Source organism: Leptidea sinapis, chromosome Z, assembly GCF_905404315.1.
Source record: "Leptidea sinapis chromosome Z, ilLepSina1.1, whole genome shotgun sequence".
NCBI classification, from domain to species: Eukaryota; Metazoa; Arthropoda; class Insecta; order Lepidoptera; family Pieridae; genus Leptidea; species Leptidea sinapis.
This window is the reverse complement of record NC_066312.1, coordinates 30152305-30172666: the sequence shown is the minus strand read 5'-3', so window position 1 is coordinate 30172666 and position 20362 is coordinate 30152305. Positions and strand designations below refer to the sequence as shown.

The following is a 20362-nucleotide window of genomic DNA, read 5'->3' as shown; positions in this document are numbered from 1 at the left end:
TATGTATTTTTAAACGCTGACTCATAATCAAACTATCAAACAAAATTAAAAAAAAAATGTCAAAAAGACATTGGCGTGGACCACCCTTAACATTTAGGGGGATGAAAAATAGATGTTGTCCGATTCTCAGACCTACCCAATATGCACTCAAAATTTCATGAGAATCGCTCAAGCCGTTTCGGAGGAGTTCAAAGTTTAACACCATGACACGAGAATTTTATATATTAGATATTTAATTAGACGTTATTTCACTAAATTATGGTGTATAACAATGACGTTATACAGAGAAAGTCATTGGGGTATAATAACATTTTCATTGGTTGTATTTAATACTTTCTTTATTACAATATTGTTTTTTCTACAAACGTAACATACCAAGAGGAATAAAATATTTTAGGGATTATTGTTTTATTACGCCAAAGAAGAGTAACTTTTTTTAGTTAAAAGCTAACCCCCTTATTCATAATAGTCTACTAACTTAAAGCATTGTTAATTCTCACTCTGTCTTCTTCCATTGACCTAAGTCAGAATGAGAAAAAACACTCCTTAGCGGTTGTTTTAAGTTAGCGGACCATTATGAATAAAGGGGTAAGTATCTAAGAAATTAAACTTAGAAGATTTAATTGAAATCTTTCCAATACCTTTTCCGTGATTTTTCTTTTTTAAGCTTTAGAGCACAAATGAAATCTTGTCTCATTTTATTTATACAGATAATGTTCATAATATTCAATCTATTCATGGTTGATCTCATGTCTCTATGACTAATGGAAATAGTTTGTATTACAGGACGATACTCAATCTTATTAAATGTATTGTGATGTTGACAACAATGGTAAAAATATATCAATATAAGTAGTTCAAGTCCCTAATTATTGTATAAACTTATGTCAGACATATATGAAAAGATGATATTATGATATAAGATATTGGATTACTTTTTAATTAGTAATAGATATTTCACAATGATTATTCATAACTAATTCCGTGTTTCTCTTCTTTCAGAAATCTCTGGTCAGCGTTTTGCTTTTGTTTTCGGTAAGTCTTTATCATTTTATTCGAACCTAAGTTGATCCTTCGATTCATAATAATTGCTTTTCGCCCAATTGCGGAATTTCACCAGTAAGCAAATTTAATTAAGTTTTGTGATAAAACAAAACAAATAAAACAAACATGTTTAAAATTTTATAAATGTCCAAGGGATTTTAAGCATCTTCCTCCAGCACCACATCTCAAAGGCTATCTGTCCGATATCGTTCGGCCTTCTTTAGTGTCCATCTCTCATATTATATAGGTTATTAGATTGATAATTTATTTCTTTGATCTAATAGAGCTAAAGAGCTTTTGAAATAATACGTGACCTCACAACTGTTCATTATTTACGCGATCAACGATTTGTGACGAATTTAATTTGAGTTACTGTACAGGTTATGATAGAGTTAAGAAATTTAGCGTACTGTTTAATTGCCCCAAAAATTTTCATTATTAATACAGAAATAACGGCATAAAACTATCTCTATTTTAAATTCGCTTAAAATTTCTTATTTTTTAATTACTCTTAGTTCGTTAAATATAAATATGTGTTGCATTTATTGTTATAAAAACGATAGAATACTTTACAATCACTACATTACCAGTAGAAGACTTCTGTGCACATAATGTCGGCTTTTTCTAGACACACAAGTCAAAAGTCTATCTGTGTCGTATCCTTTCGACTCGAGATCACTCCTCTAACTGCCACAGCCTGTATCAGTGGTCTACTGGAAGAAAAGACGTAACTAGCCTCTGAAAAGGTTAGTATACTCAGTAAGGCGAAACAGTATTTCACTATAATCCATCGCCTGCAACTATATAATCCGGCGAGAATCCATTGTAATTGGACATAGCACTTACCATAACCACTTTGTCTCATAAAAAATAAATAAAATTAAAGTTTGAAATGTTAATGTGATACATTTTAATTTATGTATAGAATGTACATACGTCGAATAATACAGCGTTTGAGAACATTCAAATAAAAAGAACTTAGATGATCTATACATTTAGATAGACTATGACAGCTGTGAGTGTCAGTCTGTGTGTGAAATAGTGGGGAACAGTTGACCTCTATTTTCAGCAACACACACATGTTAAAACAAAGTGACATACATATCGCGAGTGTAAGCCCTAGCTGTCACTCACACTAAACTAACAGCAAGAGGCTATCTTGACGTATAAATTATCCAAGTAAAAATTATTCTTTAACAGCTTTCGCTTCTCCTTCAAAGAAAATATTAAACGTATTGCAGAAGTTGTGTAATTTAATAGCAGCGTAACAGTACTATACACCGCAACTATCAATAAATACGACTTCAGTGAGAAAGTACATAATAAGTGGTTTTACTATCAGAACTGTCTGAGCATGAAGTTGAGTTTATTGTGTGACTATTACCGCTTCCACCACGGCGAGTTTTCCGAAGAGTTTTGAAGTGAACACTTCTTTAGCCGCACTGGGCGACTTTTAGTTGTGGAAATCTTTTCGACTAGCGTCACGGTTGACCTCGACATGCTCATGACGTGTTCTAACGCGCCAGTCTAACGATTTATAATATAGCGGCTTGTGAACATGTATCTTGGAGTCTGTGTCAGCCAAGACAGGTGTGTAACTAAACTCCTCGCGCCCCGCTCGCATCTCGCCTCGTCACGTCGCGCTTGCGACACGTCGCGCTTGCGACACAAGCACATCTCAACTAAACATACATAGTTATTGGTGACATGCGCTTGTGTCGCACGTGCGACAAGACGAGGCGAGATGCGAGCGGGGCCGCGGCGGGAGGACACCGATGAAAAAAATAACAATAATTGTAACTACATTATATTGTCATTACAATTTGATTGACTTTTATGTAGTTTAATATTTTTCATTTCATTTCATTAATATTTTTCTCCTAAGTTGGAGAACTAAGTCGATTATTAAGTTGCAGAAGAATACGCAATTATTTTAGTGCATATTATAATATTTTGGAATAGCTTTTTATGAAGACGCTTGTTTTTTTTTGTTATTTGATATGCCAATAGTAGAGAACTACCTCAATGCTTTTAATATTACAATGAAAATGTAAGGTTTTTTAAACTATATAAATAAAAGTAGAAATAACAATGGAAATTATCCACTGCGTTTAAGGTAGCAGCTTAGTAAAAATATTTTTTAATTGGAACAGTAATTAAATTTTAGCATTCACAGTGATATACCTCTTTATGGTTTCAATTAATAAATCTAAATCTTTTATGTCGAAATTAAATGCAAAATTGCTTCTTGTTTTTTGAAGAGAGAGATTACCAAAGCGATACATATATTGATAATTGAAATCCTAAATGATTAAATGGGCGAAAATAATAATCCACGACCGCCATTTTGTGTTATAGAACTGCGAATGAAAATAAAAAACTCCTGTGGTTCCTCTGGTGGTGAAGACTTCATGGTAACGTTGTATTTGTTCGATGCGGTTACTAATAATGACAATAATCACGACCTTCATGTTCTCGAAACATCCTTACACAAACAAAATACAATTCAAACTCTAAAGTTTGCATCCGATATATAATATATATAGATAATTTATATTTATACAATTTATTACTTTTTATGAAATATTTGATATCTAAAACGATTTTAATTTTCTACACGAGTCATTTATAGGATGCAGCACCTTACAAACTAATTTGTTTTGTATATTACAGCAATTGTTAAATACCTTATCGATTGAAAAGTTTGCCGTTGTTTTCCTTGTATGTTCTTCTCACGAGCTCTACTTTTTCCGAACATATGGTAGATTCAGTAATTTAAAAGAAATGTTTATAGTGACGATTCAAAAGCTTAGTTTAAGCCTAATTGAATATAGTTTATTTGACATTGATATTAGGTGACATGTACGCTCGTTTCTCATTTACTAACCGGACGAACGATCGGCATCATCAATAGTGCAGCATTCGTTGAGGATTATTGAAGTGAAAACTTCTTTACCGGCGTTGAGCACTTATGTTGGGATGCGTATATAAAATGTTAAACTCGGGCCAGGATACGTAGCCTGGCCGAACTATTTCAACTTAATGATTGTATGCTTATTCTACCAGTGGTTGTACCATTGTGATTGCGAAGCCGAAACACCGCAAGGTCGAGGGATCGAATCTCAGCCGAGAATATATTTTTTTACTTTCTATCTCGCTGTGTCTCCGTTAGAGATGTTCTTCTATCTCTCACGCTTTGTTCGTCTATGTGGGCACAGAAATATAACAGTACCGCAAGTATCAATAAAAACGGCTCAGTGAGAAAGTACTACACAGTATGAGGTTTCGCTATTAAAACCGTCTAAGCATGAAGACATCGGCGAAGCCAAAACATTGCGTGATCCACGCTTCCTCTTCCGATACGGGACTATTTATTTATTACGCAAGCTATTTATTTCATTAAATCGGAATACTAAAATACAAAAACGTTTCTACTAACCTAATTCATTTAGGTATGCTGATATCAAACACTCGCTGCCCTCTGTGACATAAATCATCGGCGCGCGAAAACTTGACAACGAGAACCAGATAACTCCGCTCTCCAAGCGTAAGCCGCATTTGATTGACAGCTGAAATCTTAACTATGTGTTCCTTTAAAGAAAGCTAATTATCGATAAGATAGATAAGATGTCTAACCCTACGCCGTCAGAAGGTCTACCGCTTCCTTTGAAACCCGCTTCAGATGGTTCGGCCTCATCAAATCCGACCGATGTGTTTAGGCTATAATACTTGTGCCTGCGCACTGTGACGGCTTACTCTTTGGTGGCGGCGCTTTTCAACTTTTGCGCGGCAAACTGGCAACGCCGCTTTTGATATTCGAGTTCATTGAATCATATACCTAGTGACCCAATTCTACATACAATACGTTTAAATTTGCTATAAATGAAAAGTCTACTTTTTGACAAAATCAATGCATAGATTTTGTTATTTTTTGTATGTCTTCAGCAAATGTGGTAACAAGTATGTACCTACATTTATTTCATATATTATGCTAAATACATACTGTATAACATCTTTAATAGATTTTTTATGATAACATAATTTTATCTCAAATTTTAACATATGTACTTAAATTTATATGTATTTCTGATGTTATTATTTTCTTGCGCTTCAGATCTCCTGCGTTTCAGATCTCTGGCGTTATTTTTTTGAGTCAAGTATCCATCATTTTTTTGTTAGTTACCCCCTCCCCGTGCCCTCACTACAGATTTCGCATCATGTCTACTACGAATAAAAAGTACTTTATAAGTTCTTCATCACTCCGATACTATTGCTTATTATATATAATAATAATGTTCCAAAGTATAGACCCAATAACGTTCTAAACAGATAAAAGCAAAGCCGAAATATGGAACATGCAAATTAATAAGTACTAAGCTTCGACTGCACTATCTGCATACACTGCTGCATTTACTCCGGTTGCTTAAAATATATTTGGTCAATAAGCAGCAATGTAAAACATCTATTCAGTTCAGAATTAATTCGGACAGTCACAGTTGACACACGACCAAAGAGAAAAGAGTGCTTACATTGTCTTTAAGCACACTTTTGCCGTTCCACTATCAGACTGCGAACGATATGTTCTTATATGTTTATAGAACGTCATTGGATAGAACAAACAAATAATACGGCATGTGATTAAGGTGATAAATAATTATTAAGAAAACGATGTTATCGTAGACGACACCTGTAGCGTGCCAACAAACCGTATCACATATATCCTGGTCGAAATGTACGCTAATTGATAATGACAACGGTAATAATATTATCAAGCGTGTATTCGTGGTGACAGATTTAAGAATTGTTATTGGACTATTGAAAGTATAGCTTCTGCCCACTGCTTTGTCTGCATAGAAACTAGCTACTGCTGAGCAACGTATTAAAGGGTTTTTACTTTGTTGACTACTTTTTTATAGAAAAAGACAAACATGCGTACGGGTTATCTGATGCAAAGTGACAGGAGCTTTGCCGGCCTTTTAGAAATCGTTTTTTAGAAATACCATACAAGGAAGCTCATTGCACATGCCTATTTGTACGTGGAAGAAAGTTCCTTGAAAACGTACTTCGAAGGGACGCCACATGTCAACGCGCAAATTAGGATATCATCCCCAACGTCTGGATAAGTTATACCTACACTAATATATAAGATTTTTTTTAACATTTATGCTGTTGGTCTTTTCAATAAGTAAACATAAAATAAAAAATCATTATTTTCTTTCTCATTTCTGCACACCAGTTCCGCACGCACTTGACCGGAATTATCTATCTGGATTCCTTAATAGTTCTAGGTCATTTTCTCTTGTGGGTTTACGCGTTGGACATCAGCCAATCCATTCATATGCATTAATCTACGCACGTGATGTCATGTAAAGAAAACTTTACGTTATACGGCCAAGGACTCTATTTGATTTAATATCCTTTTGTATAATAATTACATCCTTATATATATATATAGTAAAAAATTGTATCTTATTATTATTTTTAGCATTAAGGATTATTTACTCGATTTTTCTCCTACAACTTCAATTTGATTCGTTGAATAAACAATATTTTTAAGAGCCTGTAAATAATATGCTCAACATATTATTTCTTAGCCTAGATTAACTGTATTTGTTGATTTTGTTTTCATTAGAATAAAAAAAAAATATAACACGCATAGAACGTTCAATGAAAAGTTGTTACCTTTTTACTTTTAATTCTGTTAAGTTTGAATTTGACAAAAAATTCGTTTCTGACAATTAAACTTATTATATAAGTATTCCTGGATGTGACAAACCAATAATTACACTGTGCATGAAAGAGATCACAACATACTTATAAACGAATACTGTGACTAATAAAAAGGACATAACCTTCAGTTGCGACCAACACGTCACTTGTGGTCGTAATTCATTAGTAAGTTTTGCATAAATGACAGTAATCAAGTTAGTAGGTGTTGAAGTTATGTGGTAATTGAGTGCTGCATATAGTTCATCTTATGAAACTTGCTGATACTATATAATATATTTGGTTGCGAAAGCGGTACTGCACAGAAATTATACATAACCTTTGATACGTTAGTAGGATTTTTTGTTAAATTTATCTTTATTGCTCTATAAAAAGACTAACAGTTAAAAAATTCTTCAGTCAAATTAGTAGAAAAATGTAATATATACATATACCGGGTATACTAAATCTATTAGTTGTCCACAAAGGCTCATGGATCATCTAGTTGATACTTCATCCTAGTAAAGAACGTAGACAATGGAAATGTCGGCAGTGTGTGTAAATATTAAAAATACAACAAATTCCAATGTATATAAGTGTTATAATATCTTGTACAATTAGTACGAGGGTTTTTGACCATTATTTTAAAAAGTTTTGTATGTTGATGTCTTTTCGATAATAAATCTATTTTTTAACCCAGCTATGTCGGTGAAATCATATGGGCTATATCGATTGGTTCACCTACGGATCTCCTCATTTCTGATTCAATCTCGTAGGGAAACATCGATCGCCCTCCATTGCCCTCTGAGCGACCATGCGCTTCCTCATAAGACCCATACATAGCGACTAAGTTTGCGTTCCGTATGTAATCACAGGCAACACACATTGGTTAAAAACCTTCAATGGCATAATGTACCTGATGAAATCCATTTCAAGGACACAGTGACAGATGGTGTGCTTAAGATGGTATTTTAGGGGATTTTTCCAGGAAACATCTTTGAGCAAATCATGCGGCTATTCATTTAAGAGAGAGGGTACTATAGCCAGCGACTACTAGCTCAATTGACTCAATTGCTTCGTCAACCTTATAGCTGACACAATGATTGAATTATAACTCAGACATTGCGAAGCAACTCGTAATGACCATAGAAAGTTCCTGATGGGATCCTTGGGAACTCGCTCTTATATTTATTGTGGTGCCAGCAGTTATATAATTATATAATAATAGTAATAATGACACACTTCACAAAAAACACTAGCCTGTTCTATGGGTATAAGACAACGATATATTTAATACAATATACTTACTTAAACATACATACATACATCCATGACTCGGAAACAAACATCCATATTTATCATATAAATGATTGCACCTTCGGGATTCGAACCCGGGAACTTTAACTTAGTAGTCAGGGTGACTAACCATTCGGCTAAATGGGTCGTCTATATAAAATCGATTATCGGTTAGAAAACAATCCCCGCGCATTGAGAATGCGACAGGACGCCATATTAATTGCATTAGTTAGGTACTTCAAAAATCACCAATGAAAAGTATCGTTTGAAAATAGAGCACGTCACGCAGGCGTTAGTATACATATAACATGGTTACAGTACTTTTTTCAAACATGCGTGCAAATATACAAAGTAACAGTGGGCACAAGTACCTTCAGTATTCGTAACTATTGTAATATTTTAATGACCTTTTGGTCTTCCCTGCCAACATCGTAAGTTTAAGTATTATCTATTTATAATCTAGGTCTTATAGAATCATTAAGAGCAAAATTTAAAGAAATTAACTTTTGACTGTTGCTTCTAATATATTATTGTTTTGTAATTGCATGTACAAAGGCACATATTAAGTGAATTTGCTAGAAAATATGATATCCATTATGTTAACACCAGGAACAGACATCAACTTATAATTTTTGGGCGATTAAAGCTTTTACAACAAGATCCCAGAAAATGTTCAAAACAAATGTAAAACGATATTTTGAAGTGTGAGGCATACTTTTTCGAATGGGTGGTAGTTCTTGACTTTCAATAAGTGATATCCGATTTTGAATAAAAATATTAGAATTTCCATATCTGCGGTGGTATATTTATCCAAAATAGGATTTGAAATCACTCATTCAACATCAAGAACTTACCACCCATTTGATAAATTATGCCTTAGACCTGACATTTATATTTCAATAACAATAATTCTGTTTAACATAGTAAATTACATCATTAAAAAATATTCTCTGGACGTCAGTGTGTCTGTACTTGGATTGGTGTTTGTGGCGGGGAAATTAGCCGAAAAATTTATCATACCGGAATAAATTTTTTCGTTGTCTAAATTTTTAAGTATCACACTGCGGACTTTCTCAATTATGAGCGTTTAATTAGCTGTCCTTTAATTATTATTTATAAAAAACTTTTATCTTATATCTGACATCGATTACACTCGTGACAATATTGTTGACAAACTTCACAATTATATTGACAGTTATTTAATTATAATCGACTCTGCAATTTAAGATTAGTTTTTTGTTTTTGTCATGACGCTGTACTTGTCACTTGGATTTTTTTTATGACAATAAGGGACGAGACGAGCAGGACGTTCATAACATGATGGTAATTGATGCGTCCTACCCATTACAATGTTGTGTGTGGTGTGTGCAGGATCCTTGAAATACTCAAAATTTCTCGTCACGTTGCGATATAAGATGTTAAGTCTGACTTGCCCAGTAGCTACGGTGCCCTTCAAAAGATGTCCTTAAGCCAAATTTTTAATTTAAAATACCACCCACTACGTTGCTAGTGACACCTTCTAAGGCCTTCAGGGAATCTGATATTCCATGAGAGCTTTGGCACATGAGAATGAATTCATATACGTATGTGTACACTTTACAAATAATAAATTTTAGTGTAAAATATGAGATTATGAGGCATGCACTTTTGGGATTTTCCAAACTTTTTTTAACGTTAGCGGTTTTATTGAAAGATAATGTACGAAAAGCGATATTGATTGACCTCAAAATAAATCTATGGAGCGACCCGTGTGATCGTTTGTCGTTATTTTCTATCACAACAAAAGAACTAATTCTTTGAATACGATTCATGTTCACCAACTACTTACCTACATAGGTTTATTTTAAGCATAGCTTAGCATTTTCGTAATATGAAATAGACTACTGCGTGCGTATGCGGAATGTTCTAAGCGGAATGCAAGTTAGTTATTTCTCAAGAAGCTTGTATATACAAGTAACCTGAATACGCTGAAGTCATCTGAATTCTATACCCGATAGTGTCATCCTACTTCAAAATGCTTACACATTGAAATAAATAGACTCTTGTTATTTATCGTGATAATACGTGTCATTTTCGCTTGGCATTCTTAACCTTGTAGCAGAGGAGATATATATTTTTGCTTGTATACGGAGTGAACTCACAAGGAATATTAGGATATATGCTGTGAATTCACATCGTATACATATACTCCCTTTTTCATAATAGTATGCTAACTTAAAGCATTGCTGATTCTCACTTTGACTTCTTCTATTGACCTAAGTCAGATAGAGAAAAAACACTCCTAAGCGGCTGTTTAATGTTAGCGGACCATTATGAATAAGGGGGATAGTAGTTATACCTAAGTCTTAGATAATTTATACGTCTAAATAGACTGTGACAGCTGTACACACTGTAATAGAAAGAAATAGAGGCGAACTGTTAACTGCTGGGCAGACAAACCTCTCCTGAAGATCTCCACGACGATGGGTCCTCCGCTGGCCGCGTTATTGATAGACGACAATTCTTATAGCTTAAACAAATGATCGGATTTGGTACGGCCGAAACATCGGACGCGGTCCGGTACCGTAATAAGTGCGACCATGTGTTTAGGGTATTAATGAATAGACATAACATGACATAAGCGTAATATTATATAAAATACGCTGATAAATAGACAAATTAGGCTATAATTCAGATAACTTTAAATATTGTGTTACCTATGCAGCAGTAGGGCCGCTTTAGATATTTTATTCGAATAGATAGAGGTTCTTACTGTTAGGCAACACATGACAACAGACCAGGTTTATTTTTATTTTAGTGTGAATGACAGTGTTAGCGACACAGTCGCTGTGTTAAGCGGCCGAATTAAGATGGTCGCGCGGACAGACCGTTAGAGAGAGCCGCGCGACCATCACTTTTGATACTAATGGACTGTAGTGTCAACGAAACCTAATATTATCTTGTATCAATTATATTTCACGAATCAAATTAATTAATTACAGTCTTCTTTTTAATTGGACGCTAAGATTTCCCTTTAATCAAGACCACGGCATTGGGCGCCTACCAGACAGCGACGTCTTACACTCGCGAACAGTCACTTTTTTTTAGTATGCGTGCGTATGCTGAAAATAGCCGCTATTTTTCCGACGAGTTGATAGCTATCACAGTATGTCTAGACGTATAACTTATCTAAATTTTCTACTTGCTAGTTACTTACTAGCTTACGACGACTGTCGACTTGACTACACGACTATTTTAGACAAGCGAGTAGCAGTCTAAACAAGCCTTCATTTATGATGATAAGAGAAAAATAACTATTCACGATCACGTTCCAATGATCATGCATAACATAATAGCAAAAAATAATGAATAGGTTGTTTGCTAGGAACACGTATCTAACACAGTTGAAATGCATTTTATCACGTAATGGCCACCAATGTCAATCGATGTGATGTTGCAAAATGTTGTAAATAGTCAATATTAAACTTGTTGGGTACTTTGTATGAGAATGTAATTGTGGAGTTTTTTTTTTTGTTTTTTTTTTTATATGAGAGGGGCCAAACGGGCAAGAGGCTCACGGGATGGGGAGAGGTGAGGCAACCGCCCATGGACATCCGCAACAACAGGTGTGTCAAGAGATGCATTGCCGGCCTTTAAGGTGGGAGTATGCTTTTTTCTTGAAGGTCCCTTAGTCGTATCTGTTCGGGAAGACCGCTGCAGGTAGTTGATTCCACAAAGTGGCTGTGCGAGGCAAGAAATTTCGAACAAAACGCGCGGTTGTGGAATGCCAGACGTCTACGTGATGCGGATGGTACATTGCACGTAATGTTCGGTGGTGGAATTCGGCCGCTGGAATCAACCCGAACAGCTCCTCTGAGCACGCCCCGTGATAAATGCGGTAGAAGCTGCAGAGAGAACCCACATCTCTACGCAGTGCTAGAGAATCAAGCCGATCGGAGATGAATTGATCGTCGATGATTCGAGCCGCTCTTCGTTGTATGCGGTCAAATGGAAGAAGCTGGTACTGGGGAGCACACGCCCAGAGGTGTGAACAGTACTCCGTGTGAGGCCGAATTTGCGCCTTATAAAGTTGCAATAAGTTAAAATGTGTATATCAACATTGAGGTGTATTTCCTCCTTAAAAGACAGCAATGTTTAATTTGGAATACAATGAGCTAACGCAAAAGCTTATCAAACTTAGCTAGATTATAAGAAAACTGAATTGCGAGGTCAAACACCAAAGTTTTCTATTAAAACTTAGTTGAAATACTAATCTACTAGCCATTGGGTGTGTCAATAACATAGCATATTGTAACAACAATTGGTAAATGTCATAAGACTACACCCGTCTAAAAGGGGCTTTGTTGTCACGGGAAGAAGAACAGTCGATCCCAGGCCATCTTTTAAATCATATAACAACTTAGCCTATTAAATATAATATTAAACAATTTTATATGACTAGTCAAGAACCAGGCATTATTATCCTCTATATATATATATACTATCTTTATAATAAATTAAAAGTTATTATACCTTCTTTAATAATAAATTAAATAATAACTATATGTAACTATCACTAGGTATCTATGTTTTTCCCGACTGGAATGATTCATTAATTATTGATAACTAATTAGTTATTAGAATCTATTTCCCGAATTCCTTGTTCGCATATTTTATAAATCCAAAACGGAGGTGAACTATACTTATCTATCTCTAGGTATCTATGTTTTTTTTCGATTAAAATAGTTTAATAATTATTGAATAATAGCAAATTAATTATAAGAATCTATTTCCCGTATACGCGTATTCTTCGTTTGCAAATGAAAGCATGGAAGTGGGATGCACGTATTTATCAAAAATATATATTCATGTTTGTTGGTATCAAATTATCCGTGGCAATGTCGACTCGCCAAGTGTGCCAGCCGTCTAATAAGGCCCGGGTCAGACGCGCACCGCATGCTAAAATAGCCGACATCACTTGTAGTTTCACGGATGTGAACATGTGAAACGATCTTTATCAATGTCACGCCACGGGAATTTGGAGAAAACACCGAAAACGGGGAAATCCAATTTGAATTCAACGCACTAATAGCTGTGTTTTAATGAGTTGATTTAGTTCCATTTGTAGGATAGCGGTGTGTTTATGAAATGGGTTTGTTTGTTTTATACATGATATCAGATCTGAAGATGAAGATGCTCTGGTAGACAGGTGGTGTAACTAGGCTCCTTCAGAGTGAGATCTATCCCAGATAACCAGTGGGAGGCTTCTTTGCACAGGATGCCGGCTGGATTATGGATACCACAGCGGCGCCTTTTTCTGCCGTGAAGCAGTAATGTATAAGCATTATTGTGTTTCAGTCTGAAAGTCGCCGTAGATAGTGAAATTACTGAACAAATGAGACTTAACATCTTATGTCTGAAGGTGACGAGAGCAATTGTAGTGCCGCTCAGGACTTTTGGGTTTCTTAAGAATCCTGAGGGCCACTTTATTGTGATGGGCAGGGTGAGTTAATTAGTATCTGTATAGCTTAACCTCCTGCTCGTCTCGTCCCTTATTGTCTTATAATTATAATAATAATAATTAATAAAATATGGGGAGCGCAATAGCGATGACGCTCAGAACTTTGGGTATTTCAAGAATAGTAACTAAAACTACTTAGTAGTAATAGATAGGGCTTGTTTAGTTTATTGTCTTGTTCGTCTACACATTTTCACATACATAAATAATGTAAAGCCGTGTATTACGGAATGCGCGTTCAGCAGCACTTCAAATCTTCCCAATTAAATGTGTTCGCCATCATAACTGTAATGGGCTGAACTAACCTATCATGAACCTAGCTTCGTCCATTACCATAACGTTGTTAAAATTTGAAGTGAGATAGCAAAGCAAAAATCAGGGAAGTAGTTGTATTAAGAATTTACATGTTGTATCTCGATTTAGCTAACCCATTCATAGGCACATTCTGCCATTATAGAAATGTCTGTTTTATGAATATTATGTCTACTGCTTCAACGTAAGTCCAGGTTCTAGTCAGCAATGATTTGATATTAGCAATCCTATACCTATTTTGAATGATTGATACAGCGTTTCTCCTACAAACCCAATTCTACAAGAAATACCAGCAGACCCTCGACGCTGCCACAAGTAATATAATAGAACTTTACCTTTATAATAGAGCGCCCGAATCGACGCACGCACACATACATACGACTTACGCGACCGCTAAGTAATCTTGGGAAGACAAAAGTATTGAGTGCCACGCCATACGCCGCAGAGTCTGGTCGCTGTCCGAGTTTATTAAGCTGTGCTGCGCCGTCTCGTCGTTAATCTTTTTGTATGTAGCAACCCTAGCACTCCGCCGAGACATAGGTATAAATTTCCGCTATAGGTATAAGTTACGTTACTATTCTATTACTTGTATAATGACCCTGCCAATTAATTCAGGACATATTACCTTCCGAGGCATTGTGCACTGTATTCAGCCATCTCCACACTTTCAACAACGACAGTGGTAGATGTTTCATGTGGCATACAGGTTCTGTCAACAAGGCTGTCAGTAACACCTAAATTCAGATTTCATATAATTGTAACAAGTTCTTAAGGTTTTTCGAATGTTAAATAATGTGACTTTGAACGAAAATTAGAGGTAGGTTTTATCTACCTGTCTATTATACTTCAACCATTGTGTTAAAATACATTGTCACGTTGTAAGGTCACGGGAATTTACAGATGATAATTGATAACTTCACCAAACAAAACCAACATTTATTTTTTCTATATATTAATACATAAAGCGTAAATTTTGTGCGCCTTCTTTTAAAAATTGCGCGAACAGATAAATATATGCCTTATAAATACATTTAACTAATAAAAATAAATATGTATGTTGGGTCTGTCTCTCTGTGTATAGACATTGACAGATAAATAGTATTAAGTTCAAACCTAAAAATTAAATGAGTTATGGTTGAATTTCGACCTCTGAGTGACCATTAGTTAGTTACTAATTAACTTCGTGGTATTCTAGGATTCGTTCCGACTACACGCTACAAAATTAGGATATCATTCCCACCTGGATGTGTGGCGTTCCTCCACAGTGCGGTTTTCAAGAAACTTTCTTCAACGTAATACAAAGCTGTGGAATGAGTTTCCTTGTGTTGTGTTTCCTGGACAATATGACATGGGTACCTTCAAAAAAGCGCGTACACCTTCCTTAAAGGCTGGCAACGCTCCTGTGATTACTCTGGTGTTGCAAGAGAATGTAGACGACGGTAATCACCAGGTGATCTATACGCTGATTTTCATCCTTTTCCATGAACAATAAAGATTTACCAATCAAGTACTCGACCTTATAATACTCCTAATAAATTAACCTATATATTCGTAATGTAAATGATTCACTAAACCAACAGAGGTTAGTCGGTGCTGACTGCAACTGAACGCTCATTGGTGAGGCAACAATCACAACATATAGACATAATTGGTTATGTAATAATCACAAAATGTCGCAAACAATCACTACTGGTGTATTTGTTGATATAAGAAATATGGATAGGTTATTAAGATTTTTTTTATGAAAATACGGGACAAGACGAGTAGGACGTTCAGCTGATGGTAATTGATACGCCCTGCCCATTACAATGCAGTGCCGCTCAGGGTTCTTGAAAAACCAAAAATTCTGAGCGGCACTACAATTGCACTCGTCACCTTGAGACATAAGATGTTAAGTCTCATATGCCCAGTATTTTCACGAGCTACGGCGTGCTTCAGACCGATACACAGTAATGTGTAAACATTACTGTGTATCAGAAGAAATAGGCGCCGTTGTGGGACCTATAATCTAGCCGGCATCGTGTGCAAAGGAGTCTCCCATTGGTAAAAAATAAATCTCGATATACATAAATTGTATTTAATGAACACAATTATTATAAAGAAAAAAGAAGTGTGTTTACTTATGTACGTAAGAAGTTACTCTTTTTTGACGTAATTAAAAAAAAACTTGAAAGATTTCATTCCTGATGCTATTTAACGTTTTTAAAAAAAAACATTATTATAAAAGTATAAAATGCAACCAATGAACTATTATTTTACAATTTATTTAAATAACGTGTAATTAAATATCATTAAATTATTATCACTCTTATTGTTTATGAGAGAAAATATTGGTTTTTTGTTTTAAAACTTGTATAAATTGAAATAATATATTGAAGTTCATTTAATTATTGTCCATTGGTTGTGGTTCTGTAAACATATGGGTAACAAGAGGATTAGCGTAGCTGAAATCGGAAGTTAGATACAAATTACTTATTTATGGTGTATGTGGATGATGCAGCTACTGTACTCAATAACTTTTGTATTAATTTACATTTACTTTTTTGACTTGCTCGTCTAAGACATTGACTATTTGACGTTTGAGTGTTTGTTACATTTTACATTTTACATATTATATTGTAATTGAAATGATTTGTAAATCGATGTAAATGTAAATCTTGATATAAAAGAGTGGCATTGAGTTTCTTGCTACTTCTTCTTATCAACTCAACCCTTTACGAAGTAGCGGTAGATTCAATAAGATTTTTTTTTTACATTCATAAGTGTCATTTCCGTGACCTGCGTGAATAAACTGATTTTGATTTGATTTGAATGGTCTAGTTGACAAGCTAACGACAGGGTGTCGAATTTGCGTGACGTTGTGCGCGTGTATCGAAAAAATTCACCCTGATCATTTATACCTGACGCTTAAAAATGAGTATAACATCAAATATATTCTACGAAAATACAACCTTTCACAAAACACACAACTTTTGACAAATTTTCAATTGCTTTCATTGATAGAAATATACACAGTTCAGGATGTTAGTCATAGATCGCTACATAAACAGGACCGCCCAGAAAAGGAATATTGCAGAAAAAGGGTTCTGCAATATTCCTGCCCACACCATCATAAATAACCACTACGAACTATTTTTGTGTTATTAGTATAATGAACATAATTAAAAATATCTCACTGTATATTTACGCTCTCTTAATTATGTGACATTAGCTGACGGTAAATAAAAACAGATATTGTCTAATTTTCAACTTGGAAACTATTGATTTTGTGAGTACTAGCACATTCGGCGTCTATCATATGGCTGAACCAGCATCTCTGCAAAAATATAGAAAAAAGAGTGTGTGCATGTAATCTTTACGCGGGATTGAAGTAAAACTTAATTATGATTAGCTTAAGGAATAATTAATAGATACATATATATACTTTTTTGCTTATCTGAAAGCTCATAGACAAAATATGTTATTTTTGTTTGCCCTTGTTTGTCCCACCTCTTCTAGGACATCCAGTATATAACAAATATTCTTAAAAACTTGAAAGACAAGAAGATTTAATTTATACAATTAAATATATACTTACAATAATTAAAGCCGTGTTATTAATAAATAATAAAACAAAAATAATTAAATTATTAATATCACACATATCAATATAACTTTGTTATTGAATAATAACGAATATGGCTCTATGGGCTCGAACCTTTTGCCTGTCCAATGGACGAAGAAAAATTAACGAATGTCACGTCAGACTGAGAACTTTTATTATTTACGAGCTGACCTGGCAAACGTTGTTTTGCCATATAAATTATATATGTAAACCTTCCTTGAGCTTCTACAAATCTATTACAAAAGATTTCATTGAGATCGGTAAAATAGTTTAGGAGTTATTAGGGAACATACAAACATACATTCTCTTTTATATATATATATAGATTACAAAGTAGATATAAATGAAAAAATACGTTTGGAGATTTTCAGAAAATATTACTGAGCAATATGAAACAATTTTTTAAACTATTTAATTATAATGGCTAAAAATTGTTACAATTGACTTTTTTCTGCCGGAAGTAACGTTAGTACTTCCGAGTAAAAATGTTCTGAGTTACCCCCAAGTCACGCCTAAAGAATTTTTAGTTCTTTTAAAATAAAAATCAACATTAATTAAGTATAGATTTTAATTTTCCCATTCATTCTTTTCAGTAGAGTCTAAATATTTCTTAAACCGTTTTAAGTTCCGTTACGCTCATTTATATTTCAAATCAAAAGCTCTTATTTACTTACTATTTCATTCTTCCTTTCAATAAGATTTAAAAGTTAAGAGTGCAGATTTCTAAATTAACATTAAATTGAAATATACTGCTTTGAATATAGCACTTGGACTTCTAAAACAGTCAAACAAACCGAGGCTGACTCTGAAAGAACCTCATTTCCGTTCGCGACTTTCTCAATACATTTCATTTAAATACGTTCTAAGTCTTTATGCCGAGTGGTTTTAATTTCTCACATTATTTATTCCCGCACGGGACATACCTACAAAAGCTTTCTACTAACGGTCCTTGTGTCTTTTAAATGTTATTTTTACTTGTGCTAAATTAGGTTCATGTGTATTTTTTAATTCGGTACATCATTCTCTTGTTGTTATGTTTTAGTCTGATAATTTTGCTTCGATGTTTTGTTAGTGCTTCTAATGTATAATAATAATTATTAGAATTAAACATATTTTACTTTTTCTCAAGGATAATATTAGCAAGTTCGGTAATAGTACTGGTATGTCGTTAAGTTAAAGATTTATTTTTGTTGAATACTTTTAACATTTCCTTATCAGCTTTGGCAATATGCATAGTATAGTACCTATCTAGAAGTAACTGTTTGTGCAGTGTTCGTCTGGAACACAATTGCCACAATAACTGTATTTCAGCCGTAAAATTGCTGTGGAAGCCGGTATAATAACTATAATGCCTACTCCATATTATGTGTTGTGTTCGGTTTTCAAATTTATATGTGCGTTTTATAAGCTGTGACGCTCTTGTGATTCCTCTAGTGTTACAAGAGAGTAAGGGCTGCGGTGATCAGTTACCATCAGGTGACCCGTATGCTCGTTTGTCCTCCTCTTCCATAAAAAAGGAGTGGTTGACTTGCCGATGGCCTGATAGCCGAGTCCAGTGACTGGCTGCTTTAAGGTTTTGTTGATAGCTTGAGATTTTTATTCTTGTACTGTGAATAAGGCCTAACGCCTAAGGCATCGTAAGTCTCAGGATGACGGCCGCATATTGATGTGTCTGTTACGAATAGAGTTTCCAAACCCAATCAAAATCACATGTAGTTCAAGGAAATGACACTTATGAATGTCAAATTTTTCTTTTCTTTTTATACATACCACCACTTTGGAAAAGTAGGTAGAGAAGTAGTGGCTAGAAACTTTTTCTCACGGATAAATTTATCAAGTTCGGTAATAGTACTGGTATATCGTTAAGTTAAAGATTTATTCTTGTTGAATACTTTTAACATTGCCTACTCCATATGTGTTGTGTTTGGTTTCTTTGTACAAATCATTTCAATTATAATACAGGGTGTTCCAAAGTTATGGGACATGAAGGGAAAGTACCTTAAATATCGAAGATAGGCTATTTTACTGAAAGAAGACTTAATTTTATTTTTAAAAGTTAGTGATTCTGCATTCCAAGATTTTCTAAAAATTACTTGCCTCGTCTGGAAATCGAACCGACTTAAATGTAAAAAAAAAACAACCTACTCTTATGATGCCAATCGAAAGAATGGCCAAAAACTAATAATATAACAAAATAATAACTCTTCTTAAGTAACATAGTATTTTAAAAGAACGTAGTCAATTAAGTGGGTATTTTTTTGTAAATTCATTAATTAAATGCTCAAAATGTGATCCCTCTTGTCTCAAACAAATCGCCAATCTTTTAATGAGTCCGCTGCCTGTTGATTTTCTTATCATTTTATGGTGAATACTCGATATGATATGGCACAATTCTGTTTGTAACTCGCCACGTTCTCGTATCGTTTTTTGTATAGCATATCTTTCACATATCCCCAAAAGAAGAAATCTAATGGTGTAAGGTCCGGGGATCTGGCCGGCCATCAGCTAATCGGTCCATTCGTACCAATCCAAGTAGGAAAACATTCATTTTACGTTGTTCCTTTCTTTTAAAATACTATGTAACTTAAGAAGAGTTATTAGTTTTTGGCCATTCTTTCGATTGGCATTATAAAAGTAGGGGTGTTTTTTTTTTACATTTCAGTCGGTTCGGTTCCCAGACGAGGTAAGTAATTTTTAGAAAATCTTTGAATGCAGAAGTACTAACTTTTAAAAATAACATAAAGTCTCCTTTCAGTAAAATAGCCTATCTTCGATATTTAAGGTACTTTCCCTTCATGTCCTATAACTTTGGGACTTTGTATATAAAGTGATCCAACAAAAATACTCAAAAGACCTGCTCATTCCGCTGAAAATTTTATCTCAAGCCGCAACAACTTTTACTG

General features: G+C 34.5%; 1 protein-coding gene across 3 annotated transcripts in view; it reads left to right on the top strand.

Annotated features, from left to right (window-relative positions):
- LOC126978629 (extracellular serine/threonine protein CG31145) overlaps positions 1-20362 on the top strand; it is a 135602-nt gene that overhangs the window by 54037 nt on the left and 61203 nt on the right. For all 3 annotated transcript variants that reach the window (XM_050827615.1, XM_050827613.1, XM_050827616.1), the window contains exon 2: positions 1003-1035. Coding sequence is in view for 1 of the 3 variants with exons in the window: in XM_050827613.1 (XP_050683570.1) it covers positions 1003-1035 (33 nt within the window). In the remaining 2 variants the exon portion in view is untranslated. The remainder of the gene's footprint in view (positions 1-1002; positions 1036-20362) is intronic.